Raw genomic sequence first — 19,621 nt, forward strand, 5'->3', positions numbered from 1 at the left:
AGAACAGTGTAGTTTCAATATGACAGCCCCAGCTTTCATATTGGGTCAGTTCCAGAACAGCATACATTACATCTGTATAGCTGCAAGCGGCTTGTGAATTCTCTTGTCTCAACAGTAGGGATTTGGTATGAGGGGGGAATTATGATTACTGCTAGTACTCTTTTGATTGGCTGGCCTCATACTGAATGTTTGTTTTTACACAGGAACATATGACTATCTTGCAAGAGACAGAAAGTAAACAAAGAACACTACTGGCAGCAGAAGTTCATACTCTTGAAGATGCAGGTATAAGTTTTGACGTCTAATTTCCATGCAATATAAAATACAATGGGATTGGTTTACTAAAGGCAAATAGGCTGTTCATTTGGAAGAGAATGTTCCCTTAGCTTAGTGAACTTGGTAAAAATTGACTTTGCAAAGGATACCCAATCACGTGCAAAGTAAAATTAAAAAAAAGGCAGCTGGTGGTTCTCCCAAATGCAACACAGCAAATTAACTTCCCGCTTGAATTTCTTTCTTATCCAGTGGAATTTCTCTTAACAGCTGCGCAGTTAGATAAGCCTCTATCCTTCATTGCTTGGCCCAATATCTACCCCTTATGATTTCAGCCAGAGGTAGGTGGATCCAATTGAAATTCCTGCATAGGGTGTATTACTCCCCAGTGGTTGCCTAGGGGGAGAGGAGGAGTCGCCTAGGTGACCCATAGTCAGAAGTGGGACAGGAAGTCCCATTTAAAACTAGGCACTCACTCTGCCCCCCCTAAAAAAATTACATGCCAAATGTGGGATGTAAGGGGTAGAGGAGTGCTTAAAGCGAAAGTTCCACTTTTGGGTGGAATTCCGCTTTAAGGTATCTACAGACACTAGATGGCAGCCCTCCATAAATGAAACACTTATACTGCAGGAGAATGGCACAGGCAGGCGAATCGCTGTCAAGGTACGTCGGTACCATAGGCGGCCACTAGGGGGCGCCCCAGTTCTCTGAGGGGAGAACTGACAGATCCTCTGTTCATACAGAGTATGAACAGGTGATCTGTTAGTTTCCCTGCACAGTCCACATCCCCCTTCAGTTAGAACACTTCCTAGGACACACATTAACCCCTTCACTGCCCCCTAGTGTTAACCCCTTCACTGCCAGTGACGTTTTTACAGTAATCAATGCATTTTTAATCGCACTGATCGCTGTATTAATGCCAATGGTCCCAAAAATGTGTCAAAATTGTCCGAAGGGTCCGCCATAATGTCGCAGTCACGATAAAAATCGCTGATTGACGCCATTACTAGTAAAAAAAAAGTATTAATAAATATGCTATAAATGTATCTCCTATTTTGTAGACGCTATAACTTGCGCAAACAAATCAATATACGCTTATTGCAATTTTACCAAAAATATGTAGAAGAATACGTATTGGCCTAAACTGAGGAGAAAAAATGTTTGTTTTTTTTTAATATATTTTTGGGGGATATTTATTATAGCAAAAAGTAAAAAATAATGCATTTTTTTTTTTTCTAAATTGTCACTATTTTTTTGTTTATAGCGCAAAAAAAAACGCAGAGGTGATCAAATATCACCAAAAGAAAGCTCTATTTGTGGGGAAAAAAGGACGTTGATTTTGTTTGGGAGCCATGTCGCACGACCGCGCAATTTTCAGTTAAAGCGACGCAGTGCCGATCGCAAAAAGTGCTATGGTCTTTGGCCAGCCAAATGGTCCGGGGCTGAAGCGGTTAATAGCTTTGAATAGAGTAGGGTGTGATTACAACCCTTGTCAGCTTTTTTTTTTTTTTTAAAGCTGCTAGTGTCCTGTTTCTGCTATACCAATATGTCAAAGTTAGGCTTTCACTCCAAGGGGTGCCCCTTTGAAGGATTTTTCCTTACATCCTGTTCTGATGACAACCATTTTGGCTTTTTAATCACTCTTTTATTCCACAGACCGCAAACTCTTCCCTACTTTATCCATAAGTAAACCAAATTCAAATCACTCTCATTTAAGACACATGCAGCGGGCAGGTTCACCCACAGAAAGTTCACAACTGATTCACACAGGAACGTTGTCGGCATTCCTGTTCGATTCAGTGCTGTGTGATTTTCAGCCCATTCATTTAAATAGACTGAAATTGCACTGGCACCAAAAGTAGTGCATGCACTACTTTTAAAAGCACACTGCAACCCCACCGCATGGTATTGCAGTGCCATGCAATGTGATGCAGGCTAATGCACTGCATTAGTGATATGTGTTTGGGGTGTTGTTAGGAAAACATTGACACCTGCAGGAAATTACATACCCAGTGTGTTTTGAATGTGGTGCAGGAAACACACAGAAGGCGGGTCTCCTGTACAGCATTCTGGTCTGAATGGGACCTAAATGTTTGGTGAATGTCAGCTTAACTGCTGTATAAATATGCTCCTTTTATGGGTTTTTTTTTTTTTTTTTACCCTAGTGGTCATTTTCTGAGGATGTATACACATATTGCTCAGATAAATATTTTCACAGATCATTTTTGGTGACCTCTTTTTGGTCATACACATAATTGGTAACTGGTAACGGAGTGTTACCTTGATCTGTGAATGAAACTTTTTTTTTTAAACCCTGATCTCTGCCTTCCACAAAGGGTGCACAGGATAGTCCTCATCCCTCCCTGCACACCATGGACAAGTCACCGCCTCCTTGCAGCCAGCCCTCACGCATAAGGGATGCGTGTGGGAGTCTGAGTCCGACTGGCAGGGCAAAATTGAGGTTTGCTTATATTGCACCCATTTCTATCATCTCTCTTTTTCTCTCTTCTGTTTGTCAAAGCCAAAAGCTTCCAGGTCGGATCGCCAGATGTCAGCACGGGAAGACAGGGACCTTGCCAGGCTGCAACGTTGGCATTCATCATCCAGATCCAGAGGACATCACCGTGGGGTAGAAGTTTTAATTCCTACTCCAGACACCGCACCCACTGCCATGACAGCCGCTATGATCGAAGAGCCTGCTGGGGATTTGGGACTCAGGTACCGGAGGGCAAATCGCCATGCAAGCAATGTTATACCTGGGCGGTTGGGGAAAGAGAAATGAACAAGCAACAAATGGAGTCTCTCGTAAAACGTTTGGTACAATAGTCCCTGAAAGAATGGGGTATGACCCACACGTCAAGCCAGACTACAACTAGGTCAGGCTCTCCTGCTGGGGATGCTCAAGAGGACCTGCAGTCATCTCAGCCAGGTTATGCATTCTCCAGATCCTTGGATAGTGATGTGGAGGGTGTTGAATTCCTTGGGGGCTTTGACTTCTCTGTAGTCTCACCCTTGATTAAAGCGATCAACGAGGCCCTAAAGTGTGAAGAACAAGCGACTCCGCCAGCTAAACAAAGGAAATTATTCAAGCACTTTTGGCTGAATTGAAGGATATCTTCTTGGAGGAGTAGGGCAAATTTGACAAGAGAACCTCCCTGTCGAGCAAATCTATGAGGCTTTATCCCTTCAAAGGTGAGGGCATGAAACATCTAGAAGCCGCTCCTCTTTTTGATGCAGCCATAATGAGACTGGCAAAACATGTCACTGTTCCTCTAGAAGATGCCGTGTCCTTCAAGGATGATCCCAAAAGAAGGATTGACGGGGATCTTAAAAGAATCTATGTGATGGCAGGAATGGCCTGCAAACCAGCCCTGGCAGCCATGTCCAAGGCAATTTGGGTGGAGAATGTCAACACAGTACTCAGAAGCATCTCAGAAGAGGTAGCCAGGGGCTCCGCCATACAGGAGTTTAAGTTGGCATTGGTCTTCCTGGGTGAAGCATCCGTGGACATTATCCACTGGTGGGAAGTCAGGGTTCCTGCCCCAAGACAAACGCCTCTTTGGCCAGAAGAGGCCCCAGTCAAGAAGACAGAATGGGCAAGGGATGCACAGTTTTATAGCCTAGGCCGGAACTTCAGGAGAAGGTGGAAAAGAGGCCCAGGCAGATGTGAGCCTATCAAGTCCTTTTGGAATTGGGCCCGATTAGACATGCCAGGTGGTGGTGGCGCCTGCTCCACTTTCGGCGTGTCTGGGCGGCCTCAGTCTCAGACTACTGGACCATCAAAACCGGCTCCTCAGGACATACATGGTCCTTTACAAACACTCCTTCTCAGGTTCGCCCCTACACCGTTACCTCACTCAGAGGAAAAGAAGCAGGTGTTGTTGTCCTACGTATAGTCGCTAGTGGCTCGGGGGGCCACAGTGCCTGTGCCCAAGGGCGAAGAGTTACAGGGCATGTATTCGCCCTCTTCTTGGTTCAGAAGGAAAACGGCTCATGGCGCCCAGTAATAGACCTCAAGAATCAAAACAAGTTCATCAAAAACAAAAAGTTCAAAATGGAGACTCTCTCTGCAATTCAACAGGCAGTCCAGCCGGGCGATTGGCTAGTCTCCACAGACTTAAAGGATGCCTACTTCTCATGCCTGTGTGTTCCACAAATACCTCTGGTTTGTGGTGGGGTGAGAGCATCTCCAGTTCACCTGCCTCCCTTTCGGACTCTCAACCTCACCTTGGGTCCTCTCGAGAGCTCTTATAGCCGTGGTAGCCCTCATCAGAATGGAGGGCATACGCCTGCATCATTATCTCGACGACCTTCTCTTACTGGCTCAAGACGGAGAGCAGCTCCTACATCACAAGGCTAAAGTCATCTCCACACTTCTAGAGTTTGGCTGGTTATTTAACCTCAGACAAGTGTCACCTAGAACCAATACAACGCTTAGTCTACCTAGGGGTCCAGTTCAACACAGCCGAGAATACAATCTCCCTGCCTCTGGAGAAAATCTAGTGCGGGACAGAGTACACCTGGCCCTGGCTTCCCCATGGTTGAGGGCTTGTCAATGCCTCAGAATAATAAGCACAATGGTCTTGATGGCCCCATGGTTAAATGGGCCCTTTGGCGGTTATGTCCCTTCCAGAGAGAGTTTCTCCAACGGTGGACAGACGCGATTAGCGCATTCACATAACTTCGAGCATGAGGGACAGCCTCTTCTGGTGGCTACAGTGCAGGAATCTGCTCAGATGCCACTCCATTGCCTCCGTTTCCTGGGTCGCAGTCACGACCAATGCCAGCAATACTGGATGGTGGGACTCACTGCAAATCAGAGATCGCTCAGAGCATATGGAACCTCTGGCCGCACATCCTGGTATTGTACGTCCTGATACTACAGGCAGCTTTCCACGCTCTCCATGCCTTCCGCCACCTGAGAGAGGGAGAATCTGTACTGCTGAGAATAGACAACACCACAGCAGTCAACTAAGTGAAGAAACAGGGATGGACTCTGAGCCTTTCCCTACTTCGGGAATTGGAGCTGATTATGACGTGGGCCCAAAGGAACCTGGCAGACATCTCGGCAGCCTATGTCCCCGGGGCCCAGAACATCCAGGCAGACTTTTTGTCCCATACGTAACTGGACAACAAGTGGTCTCTCCATGCGGAGACATTCAAGTAGATCCTACCCTTGCATCCACCCTGAAGGCGACTTGTTTGCATCCCCCTGCAACTTCAAACTCCAGAAGTTTTATACGCGGGGCCTCTGCAACCAAGCTCTCGGAGTAGATTCCCTAAACAGAACAGTGGAGCTTCAGCAGAGCATATGCATTTACTCCAAACCCAATCATCCTCAGATTCTTGCAGAGACTCCGAGCAGAAGCCATCGAGGTAGTGAAAATAGCACCATACTGGCCGAACAGGCCTTGGTTTTCCCTGCTAACACAACTCAGCTTTCGGGACCCAATGCCTCTTCCCCTCAGACCAGACCTCCTGTCCTGGGGGGCAGTTCTGCATCCATACCCGGCATGTCTACAGCTGATAGTCTGGTTCTTGAGAAGGAGAGGCTGGAAGCTGCATCGGGAGTCATCTCCACCCTCATGTGCTCAAGAAAAGCTAGTACGAACAAGGTCTACTGAAGAACATGGGCCAAGTTTGTGGAGTTCACATCCTCCACACGAAGATCATTCAGGGACCCAGGGGTGCAGGAAATTCTGGAATTCCTGTAATCAGGCCTAGATCTGTCTCTGTCATTCGGCTCCCTTAGAGTTCAAGTGTCGGCCCTATCGACCTTCTCAGTAGTCTCCGGGGCCGGCCACCCTCTCGTCTGGCAATTCTTCAGATGGGCAGTAAGACTCAGGCCCCAGAGGAAACCAAGAGTTCCCAAATGGGATCTTCCTCTCGTCCTTGACTCTCTCTCGGAGCTCAGAGCTGCCGGAGTCAGCCTGACGTCTAGTAAGGATCTCTCTGTCAAGTCCGCTTTTCTTGTGGTTATCACATCAGCCAAGAGAGTTTCAGAAATCGGGGCCTTCAGGTCACGAAGAGCCATTTCTAACCTTCTTTCCGGACTGGGTAGTACTCATACCCATGCTGGACTCAAATCCCAAAGTCACATCGGTCTTCCACGAAAATTAAGAGACCATTCTTCCTACCTTCAAGGCACCAGAAGCCAATGAGGCTCATCCCCTAGATGTGGGTGAGACACTAAAGGTGTACCTTTAAGCTACGGCCTTGTTTAGACCGTAAGACCATCTCTTTATCCTCTTTTCCGGGGAAAACTGGGGGAGATGGGCTTCATCTAGGATAATTGCATCATGGATTGTCCAGGCCATCCAGCAGGCCTATAAGGCAAAGGACTTGGCTCCCCCGGAGGCAGTGACAGCGCACTCGTCTAGAGGCGTCTCGACTTCCTGGGCGGCGGCCTGAGGTGGCTCCAGACATTATTTGCAGGGCGACCTTGTGGGCCTCCATCAACACTTCCATAATGCATTATTGCATGGAACCTGCATCCTTATCTTCGGTAAACTTTGGTTTATGTATCCTGTCGGTTGGCGGGGTAAATTAAAGTGTATTGTTGATCAGCAAGCCTGCCCATGTGGTTTAGCTAGTTATTTCCCACACATTGGCTGCCATGGAAAATTTCCTATAAAATACTTACCGTAACTTTCCTTTCCTGATGGGCTCCATGGCAGACGTAGTTCCCACCCATGGATCAAGCGTTGGCTAGTTACGGGATGCGGTCTCTGGCTGTGAGCTCAAATTTATGGGAATGGGGTCCTATAACATTGGAGAGGAGGTGGGGTAAACCCACACGTAGGCTGCCATGGAGTCTATCAGGAAACGAAAATTACGGTAAGTATTTGAGAGGAAATTTTCTGCCTTTGGACCCTGTCCTCAAGTATCCCCAAACAGGCCTTGTTTGCAGGTTTTTCTTTATCCTGTTTTAATAATTTTTTATTAATTTTTTGCAAAAGATAAACCTATTATATAACATTCTAAAAAGACTCAACATACAAAAATACAACATATTCACAAATCACAATACTCATAATACATAACATTTCTAAGGTATATAAGTCCTATAGCATTGCCATCTCCCATAGGTAGGAATACTATTCTAAAGTTCCTCCTTCCATATACTCAAACTTTTGAGAGGGGATGAGGGAAAAAGAAAAACCCTACCCAACCTTTCTTTTCCTGTGAACCAATAAAGTTAATAGTTAAAATTATAAGGTGGATTAGGGAGGATTGCACAGGGGTCACCACCTCAGTTCCACCCTAGTTCCGTGCACCCCCGCCCACCCCCTCCCTCCTTTACACTCCAATCCCCCCGTGTAGAAACATTTAAAAAAATAAAAACAACCCAACACTTCCCACCTACCCTAACTCATTCATTTTACCCCTGTGTACCAAAAAGATGAATATTTAAATACAAGGGGTGGGTCTAGGGAGGATTGCATAAAGGTCTCCACCCCAATTCCATCCGAATTTCATGCTCCCCCACCCACCCCTCCTTCCCTGAATGTGACGTCCCCTCTTTTAACAGGTGCTTTAAATCAGAGTCAATGGCTTGGTATTTTTGACAGCTATTTTATCTAAGAGAAATTCCCAAAACATGGCCTATGGACTGATATATAGGACAATCTGTAGCATGCGTGGGTACTGGTAAGATTTCACTACACTGAAGATAGATCAGTAAAAATAGGAATTCTAATTATGTATTTTGGATTACTGTACTTGTGTGTATGTAGATAAATATGTTGAAGAAATGCATCAGATTGAAGGGATGCTAAATGACATAGCCATGCAGCAGAGAAATGAAAGAGATGAACTTGCAAAAAAGTACAGGTAACTTCGTAGAAATTAATATGGAACCTTTAATCATCTTACATATGTGCTTAACAAAACTAACGTCCACATTTAATGGATAGTTTTCCATAAATGTTATAATTATAGACATCAAAGACAAGCAGTATACCTCTATGTTTAGCAGCTTTGGTTCACAGTGAGCCAAAAGATCTCTGTCTGGGTCAAAAACTTAAATATTTTTATATACTATCAAAAAGCCAGCCTTTTGTATGGAACAATCTTGTTTGATCAGAGCCTTGGTTTTCCATCTGCTTGCACCTAAGATCCCTTACAAATTGTTCCTGCTATGCCTGAGTCAGGAAAATACACTATTTCTACATACAGTGCCTTGAAAAAGTATTCATACCCCTTGGAATTTTCCACATTTTGTTATGTTACAACCAAAAACGTAAATGTATTTTATTGAGATTTTATGTGATAGACCAACACCAAGTGGCACATAATTGTGAAGTGGAAGGAAAATTATAAATGGTTTTCCATTTCTTTTTCAAATAAATATCTTAAAAGTGTGGTGTGCATTTGTATTCAGCCCCCTTTACTCTGACACCGCTAACTAAAATCTAGTGGAACCAATTGCCTTCAGAAGTCACCTAATTAGTAAATAGTGTCCACCTGTGTGTAATTTAATCTCAGTATAAATACAGCTGTTCTGTGAAGCCCTCAGAGATTTGTTAGAGAACCTTAGTGAACAAACAGCATCACGAAGGCCAAGGAACACACCAGAAAGGTCAGGGATAAAGTTGTGGAGAAGTTTAAAGCAGAGTTATGTTATAAAAAAAATCCCAAGCTTTGAACATCTCACGGAGCACTGTATAATCCATCATCCGAAAATTGAAAGAGTATGGCACAACTGCAAACCTACCAAGACATGGCTGTCCACCTAAACTGACAGCCCGGGCAAAGAGAACATTAATCAGAGAAGAAACCAAGAGGCCCAAGGTAACTCTGGAGGACCTGCAGAAATCCACAGCTCAGGTGGGAGAATCTGTCCACAGAACAACTATTAGTCGTATACTCCACAAATCTGGCCTTTATGGAAGCGTGGCAAGAGGAAAGCCATTGTTGAAAGAAAGCCATAAGAAGTCCCGTTTGCAGTTTGCAAGAAGACATGTAGGGGGGGACAGCAAACATGTGGAAGAAGGTGCTCTGGTCAGATGAGACTAAAATTTAACTGTTTGGCCTAACAGCAAAATGCTTTGTGTGGCGGAAAACTAAAACTGCACATCACCCTGAACCCACCATCCCCACCGTGAAACATGGTGGTGGCAGCATCATGTTGTGGGGATGCTTTTCTTCAGCAGGGACAGGGAAGCTGGTCAGCGTTGATAGGAAGATGGATGGAGCCAAATACAGGGCAATCATAGGGGCGGAGGTTCACCTTCAAGCAGGGCAACAACCCTAAAATTACAGCCAGAGCTACAATGGAAGGGTTTCGATCAAAGAATATTCATGTGTTAGAATGGCCCAATCAAAGTCCAGACCTAAATCCAATTGAGAATCTGTGGCATTACTTTTTGCTGCTGAAAATTGCTGTTCAAAGACGCTCTCCATCCAATCTGACAGAGCTTGAGCTATTTTGCAAAGAAGAATGGGCAAAAATGTCACTCTCTCTAGATGTGCAAAGTTCGTAGAGACATCCCAAAAAGACTTGCAGCTGTAATTGCAGCGAAAGGAGGTTCTACAAAGTATTGACTCAGGGGGGCTGAATACAAATGCACGCCACACTTTTCACATATTTATTTGTAAAAAATATTGAAAACCATTTATCTTTCTACCACTTCACAATTATATGCTACTTTGTGTTGGTCTATCACATAAAATCCCAATAAAGTACATTTACGTTTTTGGTTGTAACATGACAAAATATGGAAAATTTCAAGGGGTTTGAATACTTTTTCAAGGCACTGTAGGTATAGTTTTTTTGACAAAGATGAATAATCTTCTCATAAAGCACACATTGCCTGATCCCTTGAACACATACTAGATTTGGGGAAGAGTATATGACAAAGGCTTGCCTGTTCTGGGACTTGCATGTGTTCTTGCATAAGAAGCAGAATTTAGTAACCTTGGCTTGGTCACGAGAAAAGGAAGATGACACAGCCCCTTTAAGGGACAGAAAGGAAATTATTAAAGGTCAAAACATTTAACATGTTTAATTGTGCTTTCTGTATTTATGAATTTAGATATACAGTATATGCCTTATTTTAATAGTGTAATTTTATCTGAAAATTATAATATTAAAACAGTGGCATCGCAGGTTACAGTACCATCTGCAGGCAGACTGTTTATTTTATGAATTAAACTTCTAGCCTGTATGTGATCAGTATGCCATAGATGACACAGTGATTGCAGGATGAGGAATCATTTTAATTATTAAATGGAGTGAAGATGTCAGTGCCGTCTGGTCTGACAGATAGCAGTCATGTGCAAAGTCAACTGATTGTCAAAAGCGGAGATGTAGATTAATGTACCCTCAGCATGGGATGTTCTGTGGGGTAACATAAATCTACATATTGTGGACAGGAAGCGGTTAAAAGAATTGTCTACTGATAGAAATATTTAGGTGATCTCATTTACTTGTATACCTAAAATAGAGTATAGATTACCTTTAAATCATGAGCAGAGCATCAGAAAAGTGAGACTCTATCAGAAATACAGGCACAAAAATTACAGTAAGGAGATCTGACTATCAGATTGTCTAAGAAATAAAAGAACCTGGTCATTTAGCTGAAAAAAAAAGTTCTAGGTGTGTGGATCTTTTTGACTCTAGGAGTATCAAGAGGCTGTATTTAATGCTTTTTAAGGAAATCGTTTGTTTTCTTCCCTAATGTTTATTCTACTGCATTTTGTTTCAATAAAGGGCATCAGTGGATTCATTTAAACAAGGAATATTAAGAGACAAATTGGCTCAGCTAGCATGCAGACAGAAGTCTTTGCTGCAATTAGCCCATAATCAGAAAAACATTGATTTGAAAATACTAGCATATCAACAGATGAAGAGATCACATTCCAATAAAAATGGCCAGGACTCATCTGAGCATTACTGTGCTAAGTCTCTTGGAAGGAATCCAATCTCTGGGTTACTTATACATAATGAGGGGCACAATGCCAGCTGCGCTAATGGAAGCACCATGGCAACAAAGATGCCAGCAGTGTGTAGTGTGCTAGACTCTGGAAGCAACCAATTCCAAACCGCATTTAAGAGATTCATTTCAAGTTCAGAGATAAATGGAACCAGCGATGTCCCTGTTGGTGTTCTGGCAAGTGAAGGGACAGGACAGCCCTACTCCAATTTGACATTTGAAGACATTCCACTGGGAATTGAAAATGCTTTATTGGGCTTAGATCCATCTTCCAGATTTACTTGTGCTGACTTGAGCTCAGTGGATGGTCATTTAGAAACTGCAGAACCAGGAAGCAGGTCCCCTGATTCTATATTTGTAGACAGCACAATAAACATTACAGACAAAGGTAAAGTGACTGTTCATAAAAATAAACACCAGGCAATTGATGAGAGGCAACAGAATTCTGATAAATGTCAGCCTTTAGAAAGTCCTAACTTGGAAGAGCATAATCGGCAAGCAGACAGGGTAGTTCCTGTTGCTTTTGGTGATGTCTCAGAAAATGAAAGGCCCCAGTGGAACGTTTTAGGGCAGACAAGCACCAGCCTGGATTACCATATGGACAACCATACAGTTAATACCCAGGCAGAAATGAAAATGCAGGTGTGCATCGATACCAAGAGAAAGACAAGAAGGGTTTCATTGAAAAAACTAATCAGTATGGGAAAACTAAAGCCAGGAAAAGATGCCCTTTCATTCCAGTTACAGGTATTTCAGTCTAGAAAACACATTATAGATAGCCATAAATGTGTGACATAACTTTTTTCCTAGCCAAACACAAGGACTTTCCTGTCTTGGAGTCTTATGTCGTGTACACATGAGCGGACTTTATGTCGGACTCAACCCTGAAGGACTTTTCGACGGAGTTCCGACGGATTTCCAAAGGAGTTCCGACGGAGTTCCGCTGAAACGGACTTGCCTACACAGGATCACACTAAAGTCTGACCATCTAGAACGCGGTGACGTACACCAGGTACGACGGGACTATAAAACGGAAGTGCAATAGCAAGTGCGCCACCCTTTGGGCTCCTTCTGTTAATCTAGTGTTTACCTCGTATTAGCAGAAATTTGGTGAGAGACGATTCGCGCTTTTCAGACTCGTGTTTTTTCAGATTGTTTAACTGTTGTTCAGTTTGTGCTTGTGGGGTTTGTATCTGCTTTTCAGTGCGTGTAGTCAGTTTGCATTTGTTTATTCAGTGCGTTCTTGTCCGCTCCTTGCTGATTTTCAGCTCGCTCTTCACAGGCCTTGCTGTTCTTCAGTGCGTTCTGTTTAAGTTCATTCCGACCAGCCGACCGTTGAAACCATGTTGCGTGTACCTACTCGTTGTAGAGTTCCTGCTTTGCTTGGGCTTGGTGTTGTAGTTAATTCTTCGACCTAAGCCCAGTCCATGAACAGGGTGGGGAGGAGTTCATGGACCAAGAATTGGTTGCTCCAGCGTGACCAATTCTCTCACATGCCTTTGCTTCGTGAGATCCGTGAGAATAATCCTGACAATTTCAGGAACTTTCTCAGGATGATGGACCCCATTTTTCACCGTTTGTTGGCTTTGCTGACCCCTTATATCAGCAGGCAGGATACCTGCATGAGGCAAGCCATCACTCCAGAGCAGAGACTAGCTGCCACGTTGCGGTACTTGGCGACTGGGAGAAGCCTGCAGGACCTCAAGTTCTCGACAGGCATCTCCCCCCAGGCTCTGGGGATCATTATCCCAGAGACCTATTCTGCTATCATTCAGGTCCTGCAGAAGGAGTATATTAAGGTAAGATTTATCCTTTAACATCACATTTTATTGTATTTAATGTTTGCTAATGTATTGTATTTCTTCCCTCAATCCCTAATTACCATGATTGCAATATGCTGTGGATGTCCCCTTTACCCTCATGCATGCTGTAATCTTTTAATGCTCCTTTTTTGTCCTTCATGCATATTTGCCTTCACTAACCTCCCCAGCATGCTATCCTGGGCCCATATACACCTAGTCTAGTCAATTAACAATGTATTTTGTCAGCTCCATTGTAGTGCTTTACCCTAAACACCCCTTTAAAATGTGTCCAAATGGTATGTGTGTCCTTAAATTAATTTCTAAGCCCCCCCCCCTTAAAATGTGTCCAAATGGTATGTGTGTCCTTAAATTAATTTCTAAGCCCCCCCCCTTAAAATGTGTCCAAATGGTATGTGTGTCCTTAAATTAATTTCTAAGCCCCCCCTTAAAATGTGTCCAAATGGTATGCATGTCCATAAATTAATTTATAACCTCCCTCCCCTTAAAATGTGTCCAAATGGTGTGTGTGTCCTTAAATTAATTTATAAGCCCCCCCCTTAAAATGTGTCCAAATGGTATGTGTGTCCTTAAATTAATTTATAAGCCCCCCCCCTTAAATTTTATCAATGGGCCATCAGAGGGGGTGAGGAATCTGATAAGTGGGCCTTATATTTTATTCTTTAAATAATAATTAAAATAAATGTTATACTGATGTTGGGCAAGAATGTTTTTTGTGTAATCTGCAATGTTATGGGCAAAAGTACTTAAATTTTTATTTCTTGTTTGACTCCCCAGTTTCCTTCAACGCCACAGGAATGGCAGACTGTAGCATCCCATTTTGCCACCCTTTGGGACTTTCCCAACTGTGGAGGGGCTATAAATGGGAAGCACGTCTACATCGTGCCACCACCCTATTCGGGGTCATACTATTTTAAATATAAGGGGTTTCATAGTATCGTGTTAATGGCGGTGGTGTCGGCACAATATGAATTTCTGTATGTGGATGTGGGGAAGAATGGCTGGATGTCAGATGGAGATGTCTTCTGAGTTCTACCAGCATCTCCAGAGTGGTGGCCTGGGATTGCCACCTGATGCGGATAACGTGGATAGACTCCCCTTTGTCTTCATTGCAGATGAAGCCTTCGGTCTGGGTGAGCACCTGATGAGGCCATTCCCCCAAAGGACCCTCACCCCGGAGAGGAGGGTTTTTAACTACCTGCTGGCCAGAGCAAGAAGAGTTGTGGAGAATGCCTTCGGGATAATGGCCAGCCGGTTCCGCCTGTTTCTGACAGCAATCCGTATGGCGGACTACAAACTTAATCATATTGTCCTAGCATGCTGCATCCTGCACAATTTTTTAAGAAAAAAATTCAAGAAATTATATTGCATCAGTTGGGCCTGAGGCCGGACTTACAGACAATCCTCTGATGGGCCTGGGTACTGGCCCTACTGGCTTGGCCCCCCAAAGCGCCCGTGAAGTTAGGGAGAAATATGTTAATTATTTTACGGTTAGGGGGGCCATTGCAATGCCAATGTCTAATTTTTATTAATAAAAAAATAATGAAAAAAATCTCGAAATGTATTTATTGCTTGCTTTTCTTTTTGGCTGTCTCCTAGGTTCTCTTAGTGCACTTGTAGTGCCAAGTGGACTTTCCTTTAGTAAATAAGCCCCATTGTCACTGTAAACACAAAATTACTTACAAAACTGGTATTGAGCATTCAAAGCCACACATTGTCCATTATCAAACTTTTTAACCACTTCCGGACCGCCGCACGACGATGTATGTCCAAACTTTGAAGGGGTATATCGTTGTTATGGCAGCAGCCATAACCCCGGTATCCCTGTTTTCGTGCGGCGGCCGGCTTTCTGATAAAAGTGGTCCCTGCGGTGGATTCGCCGCAAGATCACTTTTATCGGTGGCGGGAGAGGGCCCCCCCCTCCCGCCGCGATCCGGTGCCCTCCGCCGCTTACCAGAGCCGTCAGTAGCGGCGGAGGCGATCGCATCCATTTCTGTCCTGTGCCTGGAGACGAGTGAGGCTAAGATGGCGCCCACTCGTCTCCATGACACTGCTGGGTGGAAGCGACGTCAAAACGTCACTTCCGCCCACGCCTCTTAAAGGCATATTTTTTTAAATGTCATTTTTTTAAATTACTTTTTTTTTTTTTTATTATTATTGCATTTTAGTGTAAATATGAGATCTGAGGTCTTTTTGACCCCAGATCTCATATTTAAGAGGTCCTGTCATGCTTTTTTCTATTACAAGGGATGTTTACATCCCTTGTAATAGGAATAAAAGTGACACAATTTTTTTTTTAAAACAGTGTAAAAAAAAAAAAAAAAAGTAAAATAAATAATAAAAAAAAAAAAAAAAAAAAACCCCCGTCCCGACGAGCTCGCGCGCAGAAGAGAACGCATACGCGAGTAGAGCCCGCATATTTAAACGGTGGTCAAACCAAACATGTGAGGTATCGCCATGACCGGTAGAGTGAGAGCAATATTTCTAGCCCTAGATCTCCTCTGTAACGCAAAACATGCAACCTATAGAATTTTTTAAACGTCGCCTATGAAGATTTTTGAGGGTAAAAGTTTGACGCCATTCCACGAGTGAGCGCAATTTTGAAGCGTGACATGTTGGGTATCAATTTACTTGGCGTAACATTATATTTCACAATATAAAAAAAAATTTGGCTAACTTTACTGTTGTCTTATTTTTTTATTCAAAAAAGTTAATTTTTTCCAAAAAAAAGTGTGCTTATAAGACCGCTGCGCAAATACGGTGCAAAAAAAAGTATTGAAACGACCGCCATTTTATTCTCTAGGGTGTTAGAAAAAAAAACATATATAATGTTTGGGGGTTCTAAGTAATTTTCTAGCAAAAAAACCTGTTTTAAACATGTAAACACCTAAAATCCAAAACGAGGCTGGTCCTGTGGTTAATCTGTGCACATTTATATGTGCGTTTATAATTTTTTTTTTAAATATATATATATTTTTTTTTTAAACTTTTTTTTTTTTTTTTACAAACAGGCATGTTTTAAAACATAACATACACACAACTCTGAAACTTACAAAAATCAACATCTAGAAAATGAAGGCAATATCAGACATTATAGTGTCAAAAATGTCTTGCCAAAAATCAGATGGGGTGATGTCATCCCTGTAAAAGCCAAATTTTGAAGATGCACACAAATTGAGATTCCAAATGGGTAATGTCAACATGTGCTATCTCGCATCATGGGGGATCAATGGACGTGTTTTGTGGGTGCAATCCCTTCCTCTCACCTACTAGCTTTATGAGGAAGGGGTTGCACCCACGAAACGCGTACATTGAGATCTCCTGATGGCAGATAGCACATGTTGACACACCATGTGCATCTTCAAAATTTGGCTTTTAAAATAGTAAAAAATTAAAAGCACTTAATGTGGTAATCTAAAAAGGAAATGAAGAACATGATCGATTTAGTTTTAGGGAAAAAGGGATTCAATGCTCCCCAAAACATTGATCATGTTCTTCATTTCCTGCTGCATGATGTCCAGGCGATTGCGCATGATGTCCAGGCGATTGCGCATTCCATCGATCTCTCTATTCCAGGCCATGATCTGGCCAATGAGTCTTTGGGCGCTGTCACTTGAAAATGGTTCCGCCGCTTCCCCTTCCACAACCAGCACATCAAATAAAATTGATGAAAAAATATGTATTTAGAAATATGCAGACATACATAGATTACCTGAAGCTGGGGTGTCAGACGCTCACCTGGTGGAGTGCACATCTCGCCCACTTCCTCCACCTCTCCTTCCTCAAGATCCCCGGGGGAGCTTGGGCTAATTTGCCAATCAGGTTGGTGATGTCGGGGGTCCCTGGTATCCTCTGACTGCTGTCTGAGTCTTTTCTCCCCTATGAGAATGAAACAAAAGGTATACTTAGTACACAGATATTTGAGTCCAGAAATAGGAATATGAAACATTGCTTTGAAGTGATGTACAATTGTCTGTTTGGGAAGAGATCCAAGTTGAAGACATGATTAAATACACTTTTTTACAAAGCTGTAATAATTAGCTATTTTGGCCAAGTTTCACAGATGGAGACACCCCACGTACCCACTGGAGCACCTGTGTGGGTTACCCTAAAAAATGTGCTCTGGTGTCCCACACTAGTGCACCTGAGTCCAGATGTGTAAACAGCTGCTGAGTGTCCTCTCCTTACATTCCACTGACTCAAGTTTGTAATTCATTCAAGTTTCAAAGACTTCAAAGACAATGTCCTAAACTTCTTTTAATAAGAAAAATTAGCAAGACCAAAATATAGTTAAAACCCTGTATCAACTAAATACATCGCATATATTTTCAAATTATGTTTCCTACGAACGATGTTTCCTACGAACAATTACTGCGTCCACGAACATGAAAGTAGCCATTTTAAAACTGTACAACAGTAAAGAAAAGCACATGGAGCAGCATGCAAGTTAATAATAAGAATAGGAACGCACGACAAGTACCTACTTTTTTGAAGCACTTTCTTTATTCTTCTGTACTGATCTGGCTCCTTCAGTTTAAGGTTGGACCAGCGTTTCCTTAATTGGTCTTTGGAGCGGCGTACCCCAAAATTCTGCTGCAGAGTCTTCACAACTTTTGACATGATTTTGGCCTTGCGCAAATTCGGCTGGGTGTACGGTCCATGCTTCCCATGATAATCGTTCCTCTGCAAGATGTCTACCATCTCCACCATCTCTTCAAAGGTCATATTGGAGGCCTTAAATCTCCTCTTCCCGGATTGGGACATTTCGGGCTCCGGGCTTTCCTCGTTACTGGAAGAATTTCCAAACACCTGCTGTGTCTCCGCCATGTTGCTCCTACTGCGCACCGTAGAGAGAAGGGGCGGGGAATATTCGTGAAAAAGAACATCAGGGGCGGGTGACGCGGGTGGAGTTTCACGCATGAGCAGTGTATATAAAGCTAACACGCATGTGTCGTACGTATGTTCTGTGCACGGAGGAAAGAGGAACGCGGAAGTTGAGAGCATCCGAAACAAAGGTAAATTTTATTAAATTTGGAACATCAGTGGCCTATACTGCTTAAAGATTGAGGCCTATATTGGGATAACATTATGAGAGTTTAGGCTAACATTAGTGTTTTTGTCTTGTGTATTGTCTTACAGAAAACATGAATATGTTTAAGGACCATGAATGTATGTCCCATTTTATTGACAAGTACAAGGAGATGAGGAATCTGTGGGAGGTCAAACACATTTATATTACAATAAACAAGTAAGGAAGGAAACGCTGGAGAGACTTCTTGGATTTGTGCAGACGCTCAGAAGCAACCATGAAGATTTTGGAAAGTAGAATTGGGATCTTGAGGAACATGTATAGGAGGGAGCATAAGAAGATCCAGGCTTCCCTGAGATCAGTAGCATCAGCAGATGATGTATATGTTCCCAGGCTGTGGTATTTCCAAAAACTGCGTTTTCTTGAATACCAGACTGAAGCCAGGAAATCTCTTTCGACCCTTCCCTCCAACCTTCCCTCCACCCTTCCCTGCAGCCTTCCCTCCACCCTTCCCTCCACCCCAGCAGAGGATGACGAGGAACAACCTGAGCCTTCCATCCTGGAAGAACCAGATGCGCCCAGCTGGAGCCAGGTATATTATTTTTCAACAGATTTATTGTCCTAATATTAATGATGTTAACTAGATGTTCTAATTGACTACCTATTAAGGATTTTATCCAAAAAATGTACATATCAATTGACAGTAGTGGCCAGAATGATACTCTTTTATATGTATTAACATTGAATTTGCAAGTCATGAGCTGAAAATTGTGTGTGATTGATGAATCAAAAACTAAAACTATGTCCCTTTTTTATAGGGAAGGTCTGGAAAGTGGCAGGCAGCAGGAGGCCAGGCCCAGTGACAGCCAGGAGGTGGCCATGCCCAGTGACAGCCAGGAGGTGGGCGGGCCCAGTGTCAGCCAGGAGGTGGCCGGGCCCAGTAGGACCTCATCCAATCCCAGGTGCCTCCCCTCTTCCTTCAAACAAAAAGGCCCAGAAAGGGGACGGAGATGGAGGAGGCATCACTGCACCTCATTAGGGAAGCAATGGATGTCCTGAGGATCCCCCCCCCCCGACGCTGAAGAGGCCTATGGCTGCTATTTAGCCACCAGGTTGCCAGAATTGGAGAAGGGCCAACGCCTCCTCTGTGAGGGACTTTTTGCTGAGGCCCTCTAGAAGGGGCTGAGGGGCCAGATAACTGAGAACAGCCACATATATGATCTCACCCATCCTCCTCCTCCTCCTGCCACAAGTCCACCACCAGAGCCACAGCCTCCAAGGAAGGCTGCAGGGAAGGCTGCAGGGAAGGCTGCAGTAAAGAGAAGAATGTGATGACCTGGGTTCAGTCTGGTCTGACAGAAGACGCAGGCTGGTGTAGTACCACAGTCTGGGGACATATATGTCATCTGCTGCTGGTCTTAAACTCTGGGATTCCTGGACCAGATTGTGCTCCCTATTATATGGACTCCTCAAGATCCCAATTTTCTTTTTCACAGACTTGATGTGTGCCCTCGGACCAAAAGGCTTCACAAATTCCAAAAGTTTCTCCAGCGCTGCCTTCA

General features: G+C 43.6%; 1 protein-coding gene across 1 annotated transcript in view; it reads left to right on the forward strand.

Annotated features, from left to right (window-relative positions):
• Window positions 1-203: 203 nt before the first annotated feature.
• Window positions 204-19,621, forward strand: part of ANKRD31 (ankyrin repeat domain 31) — a 105,965-nt gene continuing 86,547 nt past the window's right edge. The window contains exons 1-2 of the mRNA XM_073633546.1: window positions 204-285; window positions 10,988-11,957. Of these exons, the coding sequence (XP_073489647.1) occupies window positions 11,121-11,957 (837 nt within the window). The 5' untranslated portion in view covers window positions 204-285; window positions 10,988-11,120. The remainder of the gene's footprint in view (window positions 286-10,987; window positions 11,958-19,621) is intronic.

The sequence above is a fragment of the Aquarana catesbeiana genome, linkage group LG01 (genome assembly GCF_042186555.1).
Source record: "Aquarana catesbeiana isolate 2022-GZ linkage group LG01, ASM4218655v1, whole genome shotgun sequence".
NCBI classification, from domain to species: Eukaryota; Metazoa; Chordata; class Amphibia; order Anura; family Ranidae; genus Aquarana; species Aquarana catesbeiana.